The sequence below is a fragment of the Brienomyrus brachyistius genome, chromosome 20, assembly GCF_023856365.1.
Source record: "Brienomyrus brachyistius isolate T26 chromosome 20, BBRACH_0.4, whole genome shotgun sequence".
NCBI classification, from domain to species: Eukaryota; Metazoa; Chordata; class Actinopteri; order Osteoglossiformes; family Mormyridae; genus Brienomyrus; species Brienomyrus brachyistius.
In genome coordinates this window covers 8,916,081-8,935,849 of record NC_064552.1, presented here as the reverse complement: position 1 = coordinate 8,935,849, position 19,769 = coordinate 8,916,081, and the positions used below count along the sequence as shown (strand labels likewise).

Genomic DNA, 19,769 nt, shown 5'->3' with positions numbered 1-19,769 from the left:
AATTCATTTTAAAGCATTGTAGGTTACGTATTCGTCTTGTTATTTTTCGATTTTTTTTTTTTTGTCGGTGTATTACCACGAAATGCTGGTGTGCAGGTGTATGCTGTGGGCTTTCCAACTTTACATTCACAATTTGTCATGACAAATAATAAAATTCAGCATAAAAGGCTATTCCCGGATGTCACATCATGTCGTTTCTGGCTTTGGTTCTTTCTTACACTTTAAATACTGTACGTCAGGTGTTACAATTTCATAACTTGACAGTTTATTCTGTTGACGCAGCCCTGACGGCCCAACACCCACCACCCGCCTCCCCCCACCCTCCCTCTCTCTCTCTCTCTCTCTCTCTCTCTCTCTCTCTCTCTCTCTCTCTCGGTCGCTCGCTATCTCTCTCGCCTTCTCTTTCCTTAGCAGTGAGTCTGTAAGAAGAATCTGATAATCGGGTCACATTTCACTCCAGGTCCGCCGTCCGTCCGTACCCGAAAGGGAAGTCCTCCGTTAAAGTGTGAAAAAAAATCCTATTTTTAATCAGCACAGCAGACGGCTATGATCGGCATGAGAGATCTGGCGTACCTCCTTGTCCCAATACTGATATTGGTGAGGTCCTCCATGCAAGGAGAAGTGAAAAGTGGGAAAGAGGCGGAAAATGCAGGGAATTTCATGGAAGATGAGCAATGGCTGTCCACCATATCGCAATACAGCCGCAAGATCAAACACTGGAATCGCTTCAGAGACGTGAGTTCTTGTATTTTTACAGCATCGCTGATGAGCCGTCTATGTCCGTACCTACCGAGCCAGATGCATGCTCCTACTGTATTTCTATGCCGTGTTAATAATACGTCCAACGCGGTTTTGATTTAAACGTAGGCTATTTGCGTGAGCATTACACATGTTTCCAAGGAAATCAGATCACGCAGGCATCAGCCGAGCGATCACCATCCGTGAAGGATACAGAGAGATGATCGTGTACCAGGGAACCAGCGGCAGGACAAACAGAGGGACCTCAGGGAAGGAAACACGGAGGTGCCGGCGGCCGCAGCGTCGCATCGCTCGCATATTAATAAATAAATACGAAAATTAAACACTTACCATACGTGCGAAAATCGTACCTCATATTACAGAAGAAACTTTATTCGCTGGGTAGAATTATCAAAATTTAATGTTATAAATTTAGGTTGACATAGGTAAAACGCCTCATTCATATGTTTGATAATACGCTATAGGTCCGTAGCAAAATGTAAGCAACGAGGTTTAGGAAAGCATATACTAGTGGTTAGATTAATTACTTTGAGACATTTCAAGTGTCTAGATGAATAACCTTTAATGAGGTCAGAGTCAATCATCTAACGCTGGAAGAAAATAACGGATTGAACTTCTTGTTGATTTTACGGTCGGTTGCAAACTGATTTATGTTTAAGTGTCTGATTAAAAAAAATAACAAAACCACGGTCTAGCCTATATACCTATTACACGCATATTGTGGAGAATGTTTATCCTCTGCTTTGATGCTTATATGAGAAATCGTGTTATTATAGCACTTTTCTGTGCCGAGTATAATTATTTCCATGAATATATTTATTGAAGAGACTAAAATCAGAGAGTTAAAAGGCCCCATCCGAGAGCTTCTGAGCCGCGCCTTCCGAGTTCCTGGCCCCATGGATTTTAGGAGAATTTGGGTTAATTTAAAGTAGGTTCAGCTGAATTTGCCCGCATCCGGCTAAGCCCTTGTAAATCTAAAAAGAACACTGTGGATGAAATTCGGTGGGTACAACCAATAAACTAAACAATATAAAAGTACTTCTTTTAGGTTAAATTTGTTTTAAACATGTGTTTACCTAGTTCCAGGCAATAGACCTACTGAAGCTCTGTAACTGCAGGCTACTTGCATGTTCAGAACTTAAACGCCGTATTTAGCCTATATATGTTTTTCGACATAAAATCCCGCAGCTACATGAAATGTAATTAAAATAGACCCAATATCTCGACGGTCAGTATTACAGCATAGTGTTAACAGCAATGTAAAATAGCTTAGATGATGTTCTGTAAGGTATAATAAAGACTTTGACCTTCGTTTTACAAAAGAGATACTTCTATGGATGCTAACAATAAACGCAGCATTTAGCATATATTTTGATATCTTTTATTAATCTATCTAGGTCTATTTGTTAAATATCAGTATGTTATTTCCATGAAGCGCAACTGCTACAATAAGCAACGTTATGGTACGGAAATATTATATTTAAATCAGAATGTCACACCATTAAAAAATAAAACTTAAACATTTTAAACAGCTGTTGCCGAAAATCTAGCCCCAGTATAAAAATGTACTTTTTAAACATGCTAATGCATTTCATTCGTAAGTAAGTCTGGGAAATAACTTTTTTGCTTGGAGGAGCAATAATGAGGCCCGAGACTCGCTTTGAATCTATCCGCACCTTCCGGCATTTTCCATCTTATGAGGTTCATTTCAGTCGGTTTCCACCAACCATTGAATGGAGTGGCAGCCCCTGCGTTTCACCTTTGAAGTCCTACACGTGTAAAGTGGTACTACAGGCCTACCTATGCACAAATAAATTGAAATTATTTCAGCACAGATAGAAAAGGCTGCGCAGCAGACCGAGGACGGATGTCGAATATCAGCTGACATTTTATTAGCCTGAATTATACAAGCATCCTGACAAGACATGAATTATCTGGTTACTTTGGAAATGGTAATTTGTGGATTTGATTCGACTGGATTGTATTGCATTTGATTGGATTGGACTGGAATATACTCAGCACGGTGACGTGGAAAACCGTCCGAGTCCGCGCAACGGTCATGAGAATCTTAGTTTCTTCAAAACATTATTTTAGAACGTAATGGTAGACTTTTTTTATTTTTTTTAATCAATTCAAATTAGAAGGTCGTTATTTACATCGATACATATTGCTGACAGTGTGGACCTTCTTGGCCTGAGATTAAGCAAATACTTCCCAGGATGTTGATTGAGGATGTACATTCAGTGGAAGTCTTTGGGGAATTAGTCAAATTGCAGCGGGATGGATTAGGTGTAAATGAGAACAGGATTATTAATGGATGTGCTTTGCAGGTCTACATGAGCGGGTTTGATATTCCGGCCAGAGCCATCAGCACTTGCTGTATTTGCAGATCGATAGGTTATCGATTGGCTCACACTGGCTTCTGCATATAAATGTGTTTTACAGCGCAGAGGAAACGCGTCGGCACTTGCCGGTTGAATGTCTTTCCCAGTTACTCCTCTTTTCCCCCGAACCTAAACATTTAAAGAAAGCAAACTCTTCTTTGGCTCCCAGCGGATTCGCAGAGCAGTGACATTAACAGATGCATTCGATTATGGTTTTTTGTTTGTTTGTTTGTTCTTTAATTTGTAAAGGGAAATGTGAGTAAAAGGAAATACTGGTTTCTTGTGTGTATAAGGATGCCTTTGGCTCATATAGGTGACAGTTCCCACTCAAACTGGCTGCACTGGGTCATGGTGTAGCTCAGGGGCTTGAAATAACCTCTCCAGTGATGAAGATGTTGCGGGGCCCAGAATTCTCCAGGGGAAGCCTGCTTTGATGCCAGGTGCCGCCTTGACAACGCTGGGCCTGTCGGGTGTCGAGACTGCTTGGGAAAACGTTCTGATATTTTCCAGCTTCTCCAGACCTGGCTGCCTCCACATGACCTCACAGGGATGGGCGGCCGTGAAAACGAAGAAACAGGTGGATGATGGAGCTGCTATATTGCTGTTATAGCTTACAACCGTTCAGCACAATAGAAAGAATATTAGTTAGCACTAATTGGTCTAGATTCAAGAACTGTCTGGAATTAAAATAGCCATTTAATGCGCATGTATGGTCTTAAAATTCAGGAAGAATATCTCATTTAAATACTTAGAACTATATATAAATCATTTTGCTAAAGTTATAATGCATGAGAAAAAGTATTATTTAAAAAATTATGGGATGGAATCAGTGAATTATAGATCAAGAAAATGCATCTGTTTTTATGGTGGAAGGTGTTATGGCAGGGAATAGTGAAGGAGGGAAGAGAGGGAAGGACGATCCACAGAGCAGCTCCTGCAAAAATGGGATTATTAACCCACAATACAGAACACATGGGGAACGCAGAAAATAAATGGACCACAAGGGGTCAAAACCAAAAACAGGTAATACAAGAAACAGACTAAACAAAACTACAAAGAAAACAAACACTAATCTGCAATTAGACTGGCAGAACCACAATACTAAAAGCAGGGAGAAACAAAGGAAGACCACAGTAACTTATCATGGAATAACTATCATTGATACAACTAATAAACAGATCGGAACAAAGGAAAACAGCCGCAATGAACCAGCAACCAACAGCGCAAGAACTGGAACTTAAATACAAAGTTAACAAGGGGCAGGTGTGGATCATAACCAAAATCACCCAATCAGAAAACAGGAAACAGGTGGAATAAATGACAAATAACAAGAACTAGTGATCAGGGAATAGTAACGACAGAGAAGGCAAAAACTAGGAGGAGTCAAGGAACAAGTGAAACAGAACATAATAAACAGGGCACGGACGGAATAACCAGTAACAAGACAAAATAACCATACAGACAGCAGAGGATAAAATAAAAACGACAATATAGTACAAGGGAGAGGCAGCATCAAACTCATGACTGGAGAGCTGGAAAACACACTATTTCCTTTCCAGAATAATAATATTAACTGTTAAGTTTAACAAAAAAATAAATAATAGGTCAGCGTATTGATGGATTCCTCTTGAATTTTCTGTAACAGGATGTATTGGGAAATCTTGTGGCATCAATTTTTCACGTTTGTATGTTTTTAGATTCTGAAAGTAATTGGAGAAGATTTTGAGCGTGTGAGCCTCCATGACAGCTTGACACATGCTCAGTCTTTGAGGACGAATGCATCACTGTACAATATGCAGGAAACGAGCCAACAAGCGAGTATCACCCTTCTTTGCATTTAGCCTCACTCGTCCTGAAACGTGACACGGGGGCGTGGTAGGCGGGTACAGAACCATTGTTGTGTCATGTATTTATTGCACTGTCATGGCCTGTTCTGCACCGGAACGTCTCGGTGAGTCAGAGGCTCTTCTCTGAGCTAGCCGTCAGTGCCAGGGAGATAAAACCACAATGCAAATGACTTAGGAAAACTCGTGTCCTTGATGACATAGCTTTGGATTGTGTCTTACTGCAGGGAAAGTAAACACGTCCGCATGGCGCTAATTCTTAGCTTTTTTTTGTAGGCGTCATCCTGTTTCGTAGGTGTGTGGCCGTCGGCATCTGCTAACCTTGCAGACGTGTGGTTCTGCCTTCCACCAGCATGCTGAAATGTGGACGAATGCCAGTATCGTCTCTGACTTGAGTACCGTTTTCTTTTGGTATGTCTTTAAAGGCATTGTTTTTTTTTGCAAGATTTACCCATTGAGGTCTCCTGTTTTTCTCAAGAGGAAATGTAACAGGCAATCAAGCAAGCAAATGCCTTTCAAAACATCCTTTGATAAATACATGACCAGAAAAAGGTATAGAAGTTGGAACAAATGGTGCAAGTCTTCAGGATTATATGAAGAGAAGTCAGCAAATTATTGCTGTGATATTGTAACAAGGTTCATTGGGAACTATATCAGTTAAATAAATTAATTGTTAAAGAATTTGAGCATTGCCATAAACTGGCAAACATTTACGTACTTTGCTGGTCGTTCTCTCCTCTCTAGCTACCCACAAGGCATCCTGCCTGACGGTACTGATGCTCCGTTGCGCGTTTGAAATGCAGATCTCATCGTCTTTTGCGGTAGAATTCCTTTTATCACTCAGAGATAGAACGTTAACGTGTTTCCAAACTGCCAAATGCTCAAAGAAAACTGTGAAAGGAACCAAAGTGCTTAGGGACGAACGGAGTAGGAATTACGAGCAGTGAAATTCATTGATAGCTACGTCTGGCTTCCTTTGCCAGGGAGTCTGAACTTTGTGTTCACTGTTTTCCACCATGAATGGGCATGTTAAACAATGACGTGAATGTTTTTTTTATTAAAATGAGAATCCTCCACCCAGCTAACAGCGTTTCATAAACAGGAGGCATGCCATTAATCTCATTGACCCACTGTTGTGTGGGATTACAGTTTATTTATTATCTGTCATGAGATCATGTGCACATTACAGTAGGACTGAACGATTTCTATGTTTCAGGTGAATTATCCGTGGTCAGATTGAGTCTATGATTAACGATCACAGGAGACACATTTTAAGCAAGTGCTGTTTCATCCTATAGTAAATTAATCTAGACCCGATATTAAACATCGTCTATACACCACTAACAGCTGACAGCATTTTAAATTCTTCTCTGGCAGTTTAACAGTCAAGGAACATTTCCGAGGTAGTTCACGTCATGCTGATTTGTTTTCAGCTGATAAATATTTCACATTTAAAACGTAATGTGTATAAAGCAGACTTAAACAGTCACAGCATGGTGAATTATTTATTCGGCCTTTTAAAAAGTCGTGCGTCGCGTGGAGGTTTAAATGCAACAAAACCGATGTTTACTTCAGGCACTGGGTTCTTGATATAACTGTGGTACCAAATGGTGAGACATCGTGGTAATATTGGAGAGACGTACACGTGCACTTTCAGGCTGAAAGCATCGAAGCCTTCCATACTAACTATTTGAGTTACAGAATACTGCATCAGGGTTGCCAACTCTCACACATCTGACATGACACTCACGCTTTCAGACTCTCATGCTCATGCAAGAAATCTTACAGCAAATCAATATTATTACATTATAGACTTAAAATTAGCAACATCAAAAGCACTGGGGTAGTATGCAAACCCTACAGACTATTTACAAGGTAATGTAACTGTTACATTCATGTATATGCGTGTGCACTGTGTGGAGACGTGTCTCGAATTGAAAATCCACTCCAGCCAGTTGACCGAAGCTGGCAACCCTGCTACGTGTTTACACTGATGAATTATTTTTTTATCCTCTAATTGGTGCGGTGGTGTGCAGCTCAGCCGGTCTGGATGCTTTGCAGGTCATCAGGCGGTCTCTCGTTGAAATCCTTGGGTTGGCAGAGCAATTTCACCTTTGGGCCCTCTAATTGGCTTTTCCAGCGTAAGCATCTGAATATTAATGAGCATACAGCATATCCCTTGGTTATATTCAAGCTATGCGGTGGTAAATTTGCAAACAAGGCATGATTTTTTTTTTTTTTTGAATCAACACTGAATCGAGATGAATCGATAAAATCAATAAAAGCCAAACTGCAGATCTGGCATTTGAAGATCCACAGAGACTTGCAGGCTCTTTAATGGCATCTCACCTTCCTTCCTCTAAACCAGCAACCAGCTGGACAGTTACTCATGATCACAGGATTGTGTTTTAATGTGCTGAGATGTGTGAGACAGAGAAGCTCCAGTGGTGTTGGATAAATGGCTTGATGTTCTACTCTGGCCCCGGGCTCTGCTCTCACCTGTGTGTGTGTGTATATATATATATGTGTGTGTGAGTGTCTCAAAGGAGAGCATGATGGGATACGTACAAAGAAGCATTCCGATGTACCCGTACTTGTGCAAATGTCAAATAAATGTTGTATCGCCATCATCAGACATGATATGTACCTGGATCAAGGTTCGTTCTTCTCACAGATGTTTCCTTTGATGTTTAAACAGTCGCACGTGTGCTGGGTGCTGACACTGACCAGAAGACGGTCCTTAGCCAGCCTAATGCCTGGCTGAAGGAAATGCCCAGAGTAGGACTATAAAAAAATGCCTTGAGGGAGCCGAGTAAACAGGGACGAAGAAGAGGGGCGAAGGGACCGTGTTTGAGGAAGGCTCTTCAAAGAGGTGAAACATGATAGAGGTGCTCATAAAGGATTCCCCCCCCTTATTAAAAACCCCTGCATGCATACATCATTTCACTGGAGACCGATAACTTAGGTAGAATATTTATTTAATAATGAAATCAGGGTATTAAAAGTGTATTACGGGCTTCGCAATGGGGCAGAGTGTGTGCTGCGGACAGAAAAGCACTGAGCGAGAACGCTTGAAGAGGCCTGTTCAAAGCTAGGTAGATGAAATGGCAGCCAGGCGAAAAGGAGATGAAAGGTTTCGTGCGACTTTAAAAGTTATCGTTTTTTTTTTTTTATCATTTGGGCAGAGTCTGCGAACGAATGGATTTTTCTGTTCAAATGCTACAAAATTGCCATGATTAATTATTTATTAGCATGCAATATTAAAGAACGCAAAATGACATGTCGTGCAATAACTTCCTATGGAAACCTGAGAAAATGGTACGATAAGGATTAATGTCCCCTCCAATCTGCGTCCTATTTTTAAACCGAGCAGATTCTTGGGAAATGAGCAGGCGTTAGGCTGCATGTTTGTGTCAGTTTTATACTGGCAGTTAATGGAGGCTAAAATTACTTGCCACACGTTCGATTGTCACACCCTGGCAGGAATTCTCAACAGTTTCACACCTCCTTCAGAAGTACATTTTTTTTCCCTGAGACGCGCTTCAGAAAACTGCTACAAAAATGTTTAGTAAATATTAAAGGTCGAACACAAGGTTTTCATTGACTCGTACAAAAACCAAATCAAACATTAGCTGGGGGCTCTAGATGGAGAATAAAATTTGGTGCATAGATATCTGCACCTGTGTTGCAAGCAGAAGATATGGTCCAATCAGAAAGCATCTAGTGCCTTTGTCAGAGGCAGTATGAGGTAATTACATATTACCCGTCTTCCTTAAGCATGTAGTCGCTATAAGGTCTAAAAAAGCAGGGGCCACCCTTCTACACTAGTGGCCAAAATAGTGGAAACACTCCATTTTTAGAGATTGCAGAACTTTATTCAACTGTTGCTCCAGTTACTTAATCGTCCAACGCATGATACTTGCAACATTCTTTGATTGTTTATAAACATTACCGCCAATATTCGTGTAGTAATTTTTTAAGTGTAATGCCAAAAATGCTAGGTGTTTCCTCAGTTTTGACCACTAGTGTAGCTGTACGCTTGTACGCACTGTGCGTACCCTTGGCATGCAGACTTATTTGTCTAACATTTATTATTTATTTTCTTTATTTTTTTGTGCCTTGCCATGTCGGCAACAGAACCATAGAAAGTGGAGCTGGGCTGCACGATTCTGGGTAAATCACAAACCGTGAATTTTTTTTTCACTCAGAAATGAGATTTTCTTCTTGAGCGACAAACGGTCTTTCTCTCTTTATTATTATTTTGCATCATTGTCTTTATGAAGATGGGGTGAACAATGGGCTATGCAGCGATGCACGATATATCGGTTAACATACTTCAGCTTAATCAATATTTAGAGTTGGCAGTTCCAGACCTAAAGACACAACGACTGAAATAATAGGGATGATTCGCACGTGTCACAGATCGCAAACTCACTGGCCGTTTTCTAATGAATATTCACCATGACATCGAAACTGACAGCGAGAAACTGCTACATGAATCTGATGCGAACGGGAGGCAGAGATTTCAGAAAGGCAGGATAGAATGCGATTCATTAATAAGCGGCTTGGTATGTGCATGGGGGGGGGGGGGGGCATGCTATGAGATGCTGCAGGCTATTACATGCAGGGGTGGGTTGTAATGTTGCTGTAAGTCCACTCAAAATTTCACTTTGCCCCCCCTCCCAGTGTAGCGGCCAACAAGGGTCCTCAAACTTTGGGGAGGGGGGATCCACAGAAATGCATTTAAATGGTGGTAAATGCAGCATTTCAGAAGCTAGAGGCAGTTTAGAGGCAGAGGTCCCACATGGTGTTGGGGGGGGATGATTTAGGACGATTCCAAGGGTCCCAAACTGACAGGGGCCATAAAATATTTGGAACTTAATTGGATTGGCCTGGATTAGGGGCCCGATATGATATGCTTTCATGGGGCCCAAAATCTCTAGCAACACCCATATTTAGGTGCATGAATTCTTCATACGGTTGTGGAGGAGTCTCGAGTGCTTGATGTAAACCCACAAAATCACGGGAAGAACATGCTAACTACACGCCTGCTGAGCGGAATCCAATCCCCCAGGCCTGGAGGCGTGAGGCAGTGAGGCGACCCACTGCGACACCACGCTGCCTGCATCAAGAAACATAAGGAAAACAAACTGATTTTTTAATAAGCAGAACCCAGTGTTTCTGTGCACCTCACAAACACTTCTTAAAGCAAATTGGCAGCCGGTATTAACTACGTGTGCCTGTAGGAGCAGCTTCTTCTGTGTAGACAGCACCAGTGTTGATAATCGTTGGCTAACTCCGGGCTCGGCGGAACTTGCAGACTGTTATTTCGTTTCGTTAATGGAGCGAAAAACCAAGGAGCAAACTGAACCCTGACCCATAAATGGAATAATGAACCAAACCCAGGACCTAATTAATCTAATGGAAACTATCTGAAGACATATACCGTTTAATGGTTTGTGTTTTTCTCGTCCATGCACTGTACCTATTGCATTTAGCAAACCAACACAGCTGAAGCTGTACAAATGACCCATCAGATCAGGTTGTAATGTCAAATGTGTTTTAATTCACACATTGTAATTAAAATGATTTGAATGATAGATTTAATGGAATAGTAAATATTCGCAGTTACTCTAGGATTGTATTTGAGCCCAGGTTTGGTATTGGATGCAAATGAGTAGTCAGTGATCTCTGAGTGCTTACGTGGGATTCTGGTTTCGTTGTTTTTCTGCAGGTCTGGTCTGTCGATATTATTCCCACGGAACTGATATCTCAGTTATCTTCCCATCTGTTTCAGAATTGGCAGTTTATATCATAAATCCGGGAGAGAGAACAGTGCAGGAGTAAAAGGCCTTTGTAATGAATCGATCCGGAACGTGAAAGTTCAGAACCGGCTGCGCTGTAGCCGCGGATTCTGTTCCGGAGCTCAGATTTGGTCGTTCAGAATAAACGTGGGTTCCGCGGTGGACAGCAGCGTTCCGGCCCAGAACCTCGGCTCTGCAGCAGAAGCTCATTAGAGCCTCGTCTGGTCCTCCAGACTGCGAGAGGGAGAGACTGTGCACCTGTTACGCCGAATCCATGCCACGATGAATGAGGCGCCCACATCCTGTCGCACGATTGGCTCCTGCCCTCCCTAGCCTTCATTATGATGTGAGGGTGGTGCTGTTGGGCTGGGGTGGGGTGCCGGTGCTCCGGAGGGGGAGGGGCGGTGGTGGTGGTGGGGGGGATGGGGGGGTTGCCTGGCTCTTCTTCTCATTTCCGCCGCTCATTCCCCCAGCCCCGGGACCGCTGTTCAGCCTGGGATGAGTTCAAGGGCGACGAGAACTGTAAGCGCTTTGTTAGCTGGGCTTTTCCGGCTCCTGCCGGCTCGTTCTCCACATCCTGATGACTGGGCAGATGTCATGGCATGCTAATCAAGGCCGCCGCCAATCGCACAGAGCGTGCGCCCGCTTTGTCCAGCGGGAGTGGAGGTCCACACAAACAAAACACTGCGGCGAATGGAAAGCACTTACATGTTTTTAATTATCTGACTTAAATAAACACAAGTACTGAGTCTAGTCCTGTGTATTTAATCTGCCTTGTATTACTAACACTGGAGGGGGCGGAATATCAGATGACGACGAAGGTACGGATTATATTTTTAGTATGGCAAAGATAATGAATTTTGATTTCTTGGCTGCAGAGCTAGATTTTAGGGTTATAAAAATGCAAACGTCAGGGAAATGCGTGGTACTGGTGGGGGGGGGGTTGTATCTCACTGTGACACCCCTGATGGGGAGCAGTGGAGGATTTTGGGATATGGCAGCAGTCTCACACCATGGATAGTTGCAGGGTAACTTGCATAGCAGCACAAATAACAATGGAGTAAGGAAGAAGGGTGTCTGTCGCAGCAGAATGTTCTGGAACCCATGTGAGTGAGTTATGCTGGCAGTAAAGCTCACACTGATGAGTACTGATTCGTTTATGAGACACGCACAGTCCAAACTCTTTATTGAGATATACATTTTTAATGGCTGCTGTAAGATAAATCAGAAAGCTTGCATTCTGGCAGGACTGAGATGCAGGCGTAACAGATTTTGGCACCGGGCATCGTGCCAGCATCCCATCCGCGCTTTCCCAGCAGCACCTGCGCTTTGCCGTCCCTGGGTGACCCGTATTGTAGCCTCACGGTGCTCGGTTGCCAAAATTCGCAAGTTTCCACCAGCGCAAGTGATGTTTATAATGCTGCTTAACTAATAAAAACAAACAAACAAACAAAAAACGTTCTGGGGAAAAATGCTGACGGACAGACTGAAAATGCGTCAGCGGGGAATATGTGAAGACAAACAACAGGCAAATGCCAGTATCGCTCCGACTGTGTCGTTCTGGAAGATTCTGCAGTCGGATTATCAAAGAGCACATCTGTGTTCTCAACAGCCTAATAAGCGACGAGACCTAACCGCAGGTAACTGGTGAAGGTGCTCTCTTGTTTTGGGTCCGTGCTGAAGATGTATCACCTTGTTAAAAAGGTTTAGGTCTTTTAAAGGGGTGGGGGGATAATGAGTCTGACAGGCTGACTCAGATAAAATCAGAGCGAGTGAAATACCACAGAGCTCTTTGTGTTCCTCTTGCACACGTACGCGCGGCTTTATTGAGCACAGTCACGTACTCCTCTCCTGCTGCTGTGGACGCCGCTTTGCGCCCAACCAGGATTTATGTCTCAAGGAAGCAGGAGTCCCGCAGTGCTGTTCCCCCTCCCCCACAGCACGGTTGACGTGTCAGTCCTCCTGTCAGGGCTGCAAAAGGTCTGCTTGTACGTCCCGTTTACCCTCGTGTCCCATGGATGCCCCAAGAGTTCCTAGCCGAGAGGATTTTTCGGGCAAATTGTAGCTGGATGCGAAACTCCCATAATTTGCCTGCTTTGTAGTCATTGGACATGATTGCATTCATGGCACATCTGCGCCGACGGGCAACATTCCCCCGCTTCCCCAAACCTTCTCCTCCCAGTCGGTGGCTCCTACAAACTGTAATCAAGTGATTAAGCGGACAAACCCACCATTTTGTCAACCCTCCGGGCCCCCCAGCTGCCAGGCGGTCGAGATTTCTGACGAGTGGATTTGAACCATTGCTTTGTTTTTCCACGTGCCGCAATGTACCTTTCCGGCCTGATCCCATTGCAATGTTACGTATACACTAATGGCCAAAATTGTGTAAAACACCTAGCATTTTTGGCATTGCACTAAAAATTACTACACGACATTGGCGGTAATGTTTATAAACAATCAAAGAATGTTACAAATACCATACATTGGCCAATGAAATAATTTACTGGGGTAACAGTGGAATAAAGTTCTGCAATCTTTAAAAATTGGAAGTGTTTCCATAATTTTGGCAATTAATGTAATAGGTATTGCTTTTTTATTTTACCCAAACAGAGTCTCTAAGCAGTTGATAATTTGAGTTCCTTTAATGGTCAAATGCTCTTCCGTGCACCTCTGTTTACAACTTTACTGGTTTTAAGGGCCATTCTGAATTCTTATGGAAAACAAGGGTGGAAAAATCCTCCTTCAATCCTCCTTATGCTGTTGAGTCAGTTGACGTCCAAAAGGGTTTCTTGTCCTGGATAAACAGCGTCAGTCAAATGGTCGAGACAGATGTTGTCCAGAATAACTACATCCCCCATCTATAAGTCAAGAGGATACGTGGAAGCAATTTACTTGGTTATAATTAAGAATTTATTTGCTAGCCCAGATGCTTTTAGCAGATGCTGGTAGGTGATTGGCGCCAGTTTTGGGTCATACATCTGGATGCTTAGTGAGTTACTATTTCAAATCTTTCTCCCTCAGGGTGGAGTTAGAACCTGCATCCATCAGCTTTATCGTGTTTTTAGGGGGTCTATTCCGTAGCTTTCCTTACGTCCCATTTCACGCCCCGTTTCCGTGGCACCTCGCTAACAGCGGGATGGGCGGTGAGTCACGCACACGGACGTGACAGAGGGGAGAAAACAAACCAACACGCATATGCGGCCCTGGCAGCGTCCACACAGCGGATCCAAAAGGCGCCAATTATGGTGGTCAGCGTATCCGAGTGCGGCTGTAGTCGCGCAACGCGATCAATCGCCAATTTTCTCAGGAATAAATTCATACCGTTTGAATCAATGATCCGCTAAAATAATGAAGTCATGTACCAGTGCGTATATCCCGATACAGGCTCTCACAAGGATTTCCTTATTTTTAGCTACTCGATGACACAGAAATGTATGAACAGGGGCCATAGGCAGCGGTAACGGTGAGGCAGATGGTTTGTATGCTGTAGCAGCCCATCGCGTTGGAGGCACAAAATGCACAATGTCGGTTTTCTCTTAAGTGACAAGCCTGCCATCGGCCCGCACGCGTTGAGCACGCACGTCAGCTTGCGCGAGAAACACATTACACTATTAAGCAAGCATTTATTTAGCCATTCATTTGTTTGCTTGGCTTTTAGGCTGTTTCTTAAAGCGTGATTTTAATGCCTTTTATTTTAATGTATCCCTGTGCTTTTGTAAAGCACTTTGAATTGCTTTGTGTCAGAATTGTGCCATAGAAATAAACTTGTTGCCTTTATTAGCTTTCTGCTGTGATGCAGAGTGACTATTGCTGACTATTTTTGACTATTACGAGTGATTACAATAAACAGGAAGACTTATTCTCATTGAATTGGATATTTTTTACGAGAAGTGCATTATTTCAATAAGAGATGTCTAAGTTATTGTAAAGACATATTATTTTACTGTTTACTTTTAACTTGTGCATATCTCATCTTAAATTATCCCTATCTTGTATTGATCGATCAATACTTTAAACTGGCTGTTTTCTATAAGTGACGTCTGAATTTATACTTTGGTAGAGATAAAAGCAGAAATTCACTTTCATTATGAGGCCAATGAACAAAGCGAATGTATATATTATTTTAGGTCTTAAAGGAATTAAGAAATTTTTAAGCTTTTCAGGTTGAACAAAAGGCTTATTTCCTTTGAAAGTGCAAAAGATTGAATATCAATTTTTCTTTAGCTACAGCTTGCTCTTATTACTAAATCCTTTGTCAGTGTGTGTTTATGCAGTGGTATCGGCCTGACATGCATGAGCACAGCAAACCTCAGGATGATTTCAAGCACAATTTCCCTGGCCGGCACCTCACCTCACTTTGAACCGTCACACCGAATAATTAGTTAATCCACGATTCCCTTTCTGGCATCCGCTCTCATTCTTGATGCATAATTTATTGTTGCATCAACTTGACAGTAGTCTGGTCTCCAAGCCTTGGCGGTACCCCACTGAGATTAAGGATACACGCTTCCTCTATGCTGTTTGCATGACCCTCATCAGACCTGGCAGAGATCTCCACCATGACCTGATATTAAGAAGCAAACATTTGAACTAATGACCTTCTGGCATAGCAACATAATCCACTTAGCCATATACCCCTGCCCCCACCACTCCTACCCTCCTTACTAGGCCTGGACAACTAATCTTCGGGGCCTTAAGTAAAAATTGATTAACCTAGTTGTCATTTATTATCTTCCCATTCTGACAAGCTGATCTGATGGTGGGCCCCTTGGTGGCTGCTGGGCCCTAAGCAGTTACTTAGGCCCCTTATACCTAGGGGCCGCTCTGCTCCTTATTAGTGATTAAAAGTTAGAAACTCACATGTATCCAGGGTTTTCGGAGGATCATGGATACCCTGGCAGAATCAGGGGGGCCAACACTTGATTGGGACCTTACACAAAATGATATGTAAAACTGGGCTGGGGGGGGCCCCAAAGTAGCAGTTGTCAGGGGCCCCAAAATTTCTTGGCATGCCCCTGCATGTATTATTGGGTATGTTTTAGGGCCAGGAACCTTTACCAATACATGTGGAGAATGAGGGAGCGAAGAGTTAAAATTATATTATTGTTGCTGTTAACATATTCCATGCATCAGCAGTAGCAACTGTGTTATCTATTTACACGGAAAATATAGCCAGGAAAATCGCTTGTAATGACACAATGACCTTCCCTTCCCTGCAGCTCTGACATAAGCGAACCTCAATCTCGCGCTGCATTTGCAAAGCACCCGCCTCGTTCGCTATACCACCGATGACAGTGACTGCCAGGCACGAGCCTGAGGACGGCGAGGGATTCACCGTGTGATAGGCAAACGTGTTGCCATTGGAAACACACCCGATAATACAGCTTAAGTCCCTGATAAAAAAGATGTCCTGCTGTGTACATGCCGCACTCCTGTAATCAAAAGCCAGCCACATCCTCAAGATCTGGCAAGACTGCTGCAGGACTGTGACCAAGTATCCATGTGGGATGAATGAAGCGAGTTTAAGAGCGCTGAATCCAATCTAGTTCCATATACAGCAGCATCGCCGAAAGCCTGAAAGAACCTACGCTTCTCCCAAGGTTGCCATGCGATGGTTGTCATTGAATTCATGTATTCATCATGGCACACCTCTTATGCTCAACTCAATGTTCACAGATCTTCTGACCGCACGGTTGATAAAATGGTGTGTTCCGTTCCACCTTGGAAGTCGTAGTTTCCGAATTCATAGTCAAAAATCTCAATTGGAACGTCCGCTGAAGTCGGAGTTCCGACTCAGGAAGTCGCAGGAACCTCTACAACCCCAACTTCAGAATTCAAGATGGCTGCACACTTCATCAGCAGAAGTGAAAGCTGTAGCTACAAAGTTTATTAGCACTTATGTCTTATTTGTATCTCATTAAATTGGTCGCACACACAGCACTATCGAACCGCTATCGGTGGACATGTTGCTGCTGTGTTTATATCAACTATTATCAACTGTTATTGCTAGCAGTAGCTAACGACGAACCTGGCTAGAACTGCTATTGCTAAATGGCTTTCTGACTTGTACCGGAACCCAGTTATCTTGGGTGCTGAGGTGGAAATTTCAGGTCCAGAAAGTAAAAAAAAAACAGTCCAAGATATTGATTCAACTGACCATTTGAGCATAAAGAGTCACAGACACAGAGGACTCAGCTGTTGGGCTGAAGCAAAATCTTGGACTGGATTTTTACTTTCTGGGTCTGCTCGGGTGTGACATCATTCCCAGCTCCGACTTCCAACCTCCAAGGTAAATGGAATGTAGCATAAGTTCCAGTGCAGGGACATACCCAATAATCCGGGCTAGAACAGGTGAGATTCTTTGCCAGGAAGATTCAGATGTCTCATGCATCTCAAAAGCAAATGAGCAAATGGGACGCTGCCTCTCGTGAATGTGAAGGTCTTTCAGAGTCGAGAGGCGCAACCAACCAACACCATTCCATACATTTTGGTCAGCTGCCAGTCTGTACGCCTGTGCTATACTTCTTATAGACTGACGGACTCCGTGGATCACCACATTTTGATCATGTGCATAGCACTTTACTTACTGTACATTTATACTTTGGCCCATTTGCAGCAGTCATACTGAAGTTACCTATCAATAGCCTTAAATATAATCTCAAAGCATTATTTCATTTTGCTAAGTTCCTTTTAGAAGACATGGTAACAGACAATTTCGATTTTCGCAAGCTACTTGAATCAGATTAACAGTGCAAGGAGGTTCAATGAAACATGTAAAATGATTTTTGTCCAAACCGTAAGTGCATGTGAGATAAATTCAATAGGGCATTTACTCGTCCTGCGTTATTCCTACTGCTGCTAACTGTCCGGCCTGGAACATAATGCTTGCCTCTAAATTAACCTTTTTGTTGGGCTGTTCCGGAAAAACAAAGACTACAAGCCAAAATAGGCAAAATGCAACACGAACGCGCATTGATTCCCTCAGTGTATCCTCTCATCTATATGCCACTTGAATCTTCCTGCCCTGTGCCAGTATAACTGGTTTTATGTCTTGTTTTTTTTTTATTACGGATGGGCCGATCTTGAGCACCAAGCTGTTCTTGAAATAATCATTTCATACATGTCCATTTTAGGCTAGCTATTCTGGTTAACACCAGGCTGCTAGGTGTTTCCCATTGGTCCTATTCATCTTGGCTTCAGCCAATCCTAAGTCAACCGTGAAATAAACAGTCTTTTTTATTGGTCAACCCGCATTTTGGCTGGGCCATTTCTGTAAAGCTACAAAGGCACAAAACACAGATCAATGCAGGCCAATAAAACCATCTCAACTTGGCAGCAAAAGGAAAAACTCTCAATTTTATAGCAATGCCTGGTTTCAAAACTGAAATCTGTGTCACAAAATGGCACCTTCTCTTATAATGTGTAACAAGACCAAACCTTCTTTGCTATGCTCCTATGTCATACAATTTAATACATGTTATGCTATATAATCACTTCTGATAATGATCACAAATTAAATATGAGAAAACTACCTTAAAATATTCTCTATACTTTTGTAGTTTAATCACTGTTTTTTTTCCCTCTACTACCAATGTATTTGTCAAAGGCCACTTAGAACATTGTTGGAAATAATTTGAAGAAACAGGGAAATTTGAATGAAAGGCAATTGTGAGTGATCTCCATTCAGACATTAATATTTTTTCTCGATATTCCATTGAAGGTCGGCCAACTGACTCATAATACACCTTCAGGTCTGGCTTTAGTAAAAATCCGCATAAGTGTCTGCCTCAAGGTCGCAATGGCTTTCAAAATGTTTCCCTTATACTGTCAGGACGGTATAGAGGATGACCTATAGGCATGCTGCATTTGTCTTCAAATTAAAATTTGAATCATATCCTGCTAGTCTGCCCTGATTTAACAATTTGTCGGATGAGCAGTCTATGACACGCTGTGTTTGGACAACGCCTAGTTTGGTTCCTTTCGAAAGGAAAGGTGCGTGGACAAATATCAGGAGATTCAAATATTAAAAGTTCGATGATATTAAACTGTGGAAGCTTCGGACCAGATGAATGCGTAGACCCAAGATCTATGGTGCATGGATTGGATCATATGGAAGGCAGTCTGCTGGACAGACACGAGATAACGCCGTGGTCTTATCTGCTCGTGAGCACAAAAACAGACGCTCTCCCTAATTGGACGGGGCTGCCTCTTCATTACGCACCGTGCTGTGCACAGCGAGGTCAGCTCCCTGCTTTTCCCCTGGTTTCCATCAGATGTCACTAGTGTGTGGCGCACGCTAAATAAAAAAGGCGTGGGGAGGCCAATAGCTAGCAGCGGGAACGGTATTTTGGAGCAGCTGGTATCAGTTTTAAATCCGTTACTGAAAACAAAGCTTCAGAGTCACAACTGATCCACGTAACTCGATTCTACGTTACGAGAGAGTGCCCCCTAGTGTGCGGGGAGGGGTGGTCATATAGTGACTGTTGCGATATAACACACAAAGCAGTCTGAGGTGATATATCGTAGATGCAGGGCGTAAAGAAGGGCACATTCGTTGTGTTGGAGTTGCGCACGGTTTACCGGTAGTAGTGTTTTCGACGCCAGAACCCTGACAGACAGCTTCTCTGTAGTGTGAAAGGCGTCGTTTCGGAAGGCAGATGCGTCCTTTTCAGACGGCCTGGTTTGAACGTGCCGTCGTCCCGGCGACCGCGGCTTCCTGATGCAAGGACTCCCACCCTAACCCGGAGCGCGACACGCTCCTTGTTGCTCTTGAAGGGGCCTCATGAGCAAAATTCGGGAACATTTATGCGTGAAAGACATCAGAAGCTCCATCAAGACAGAGTTATGCACACCCTGGGAACAACGCGGCATGTGGCTCCGCTCTCTCCCAGAGAAGAAAGGCAGGCGCTTACGTCGGACGCCCTCTGTGGGCCCATCTCTCCCCCCCCACATCTTAAGCATGTGCCTGCGCACGAAGG

At 43.1% G+C, this 19,769-nt stretch overlaps 1 protein-coding gene across 7 annotated transcripts in view; it reads left to right on the top strand.

Moving 5' to 3' along the window:
* The first annotated feature begins 377 nt into the window (after window positions 1-377).
* spock2 (SPARC (osteonectin), cwcv and kazal like domains proteoglycan 2) overlaps window positions 378-19,769 on the top strand; it is a 40,564-nt gene continuing 21,172 nt past the window's right edge. For all 7 annotated transcript variants that reach the window (XR_007384189.1, XR_007384191.1, XR_007384190.1 and 4 more), the window contains exon 1: window positions 378-735. Coding sequence is in view for 1 of the 7 variants with exons in the window: in XM_048987754.1 (XP_048843711.1) it covers window positions 547-735 (189 nt within the window). In the remaining 6 variants the exon portion in view is untranslated. The remainder of the gene's footprint in view (window positions 736-19,769) is intronic.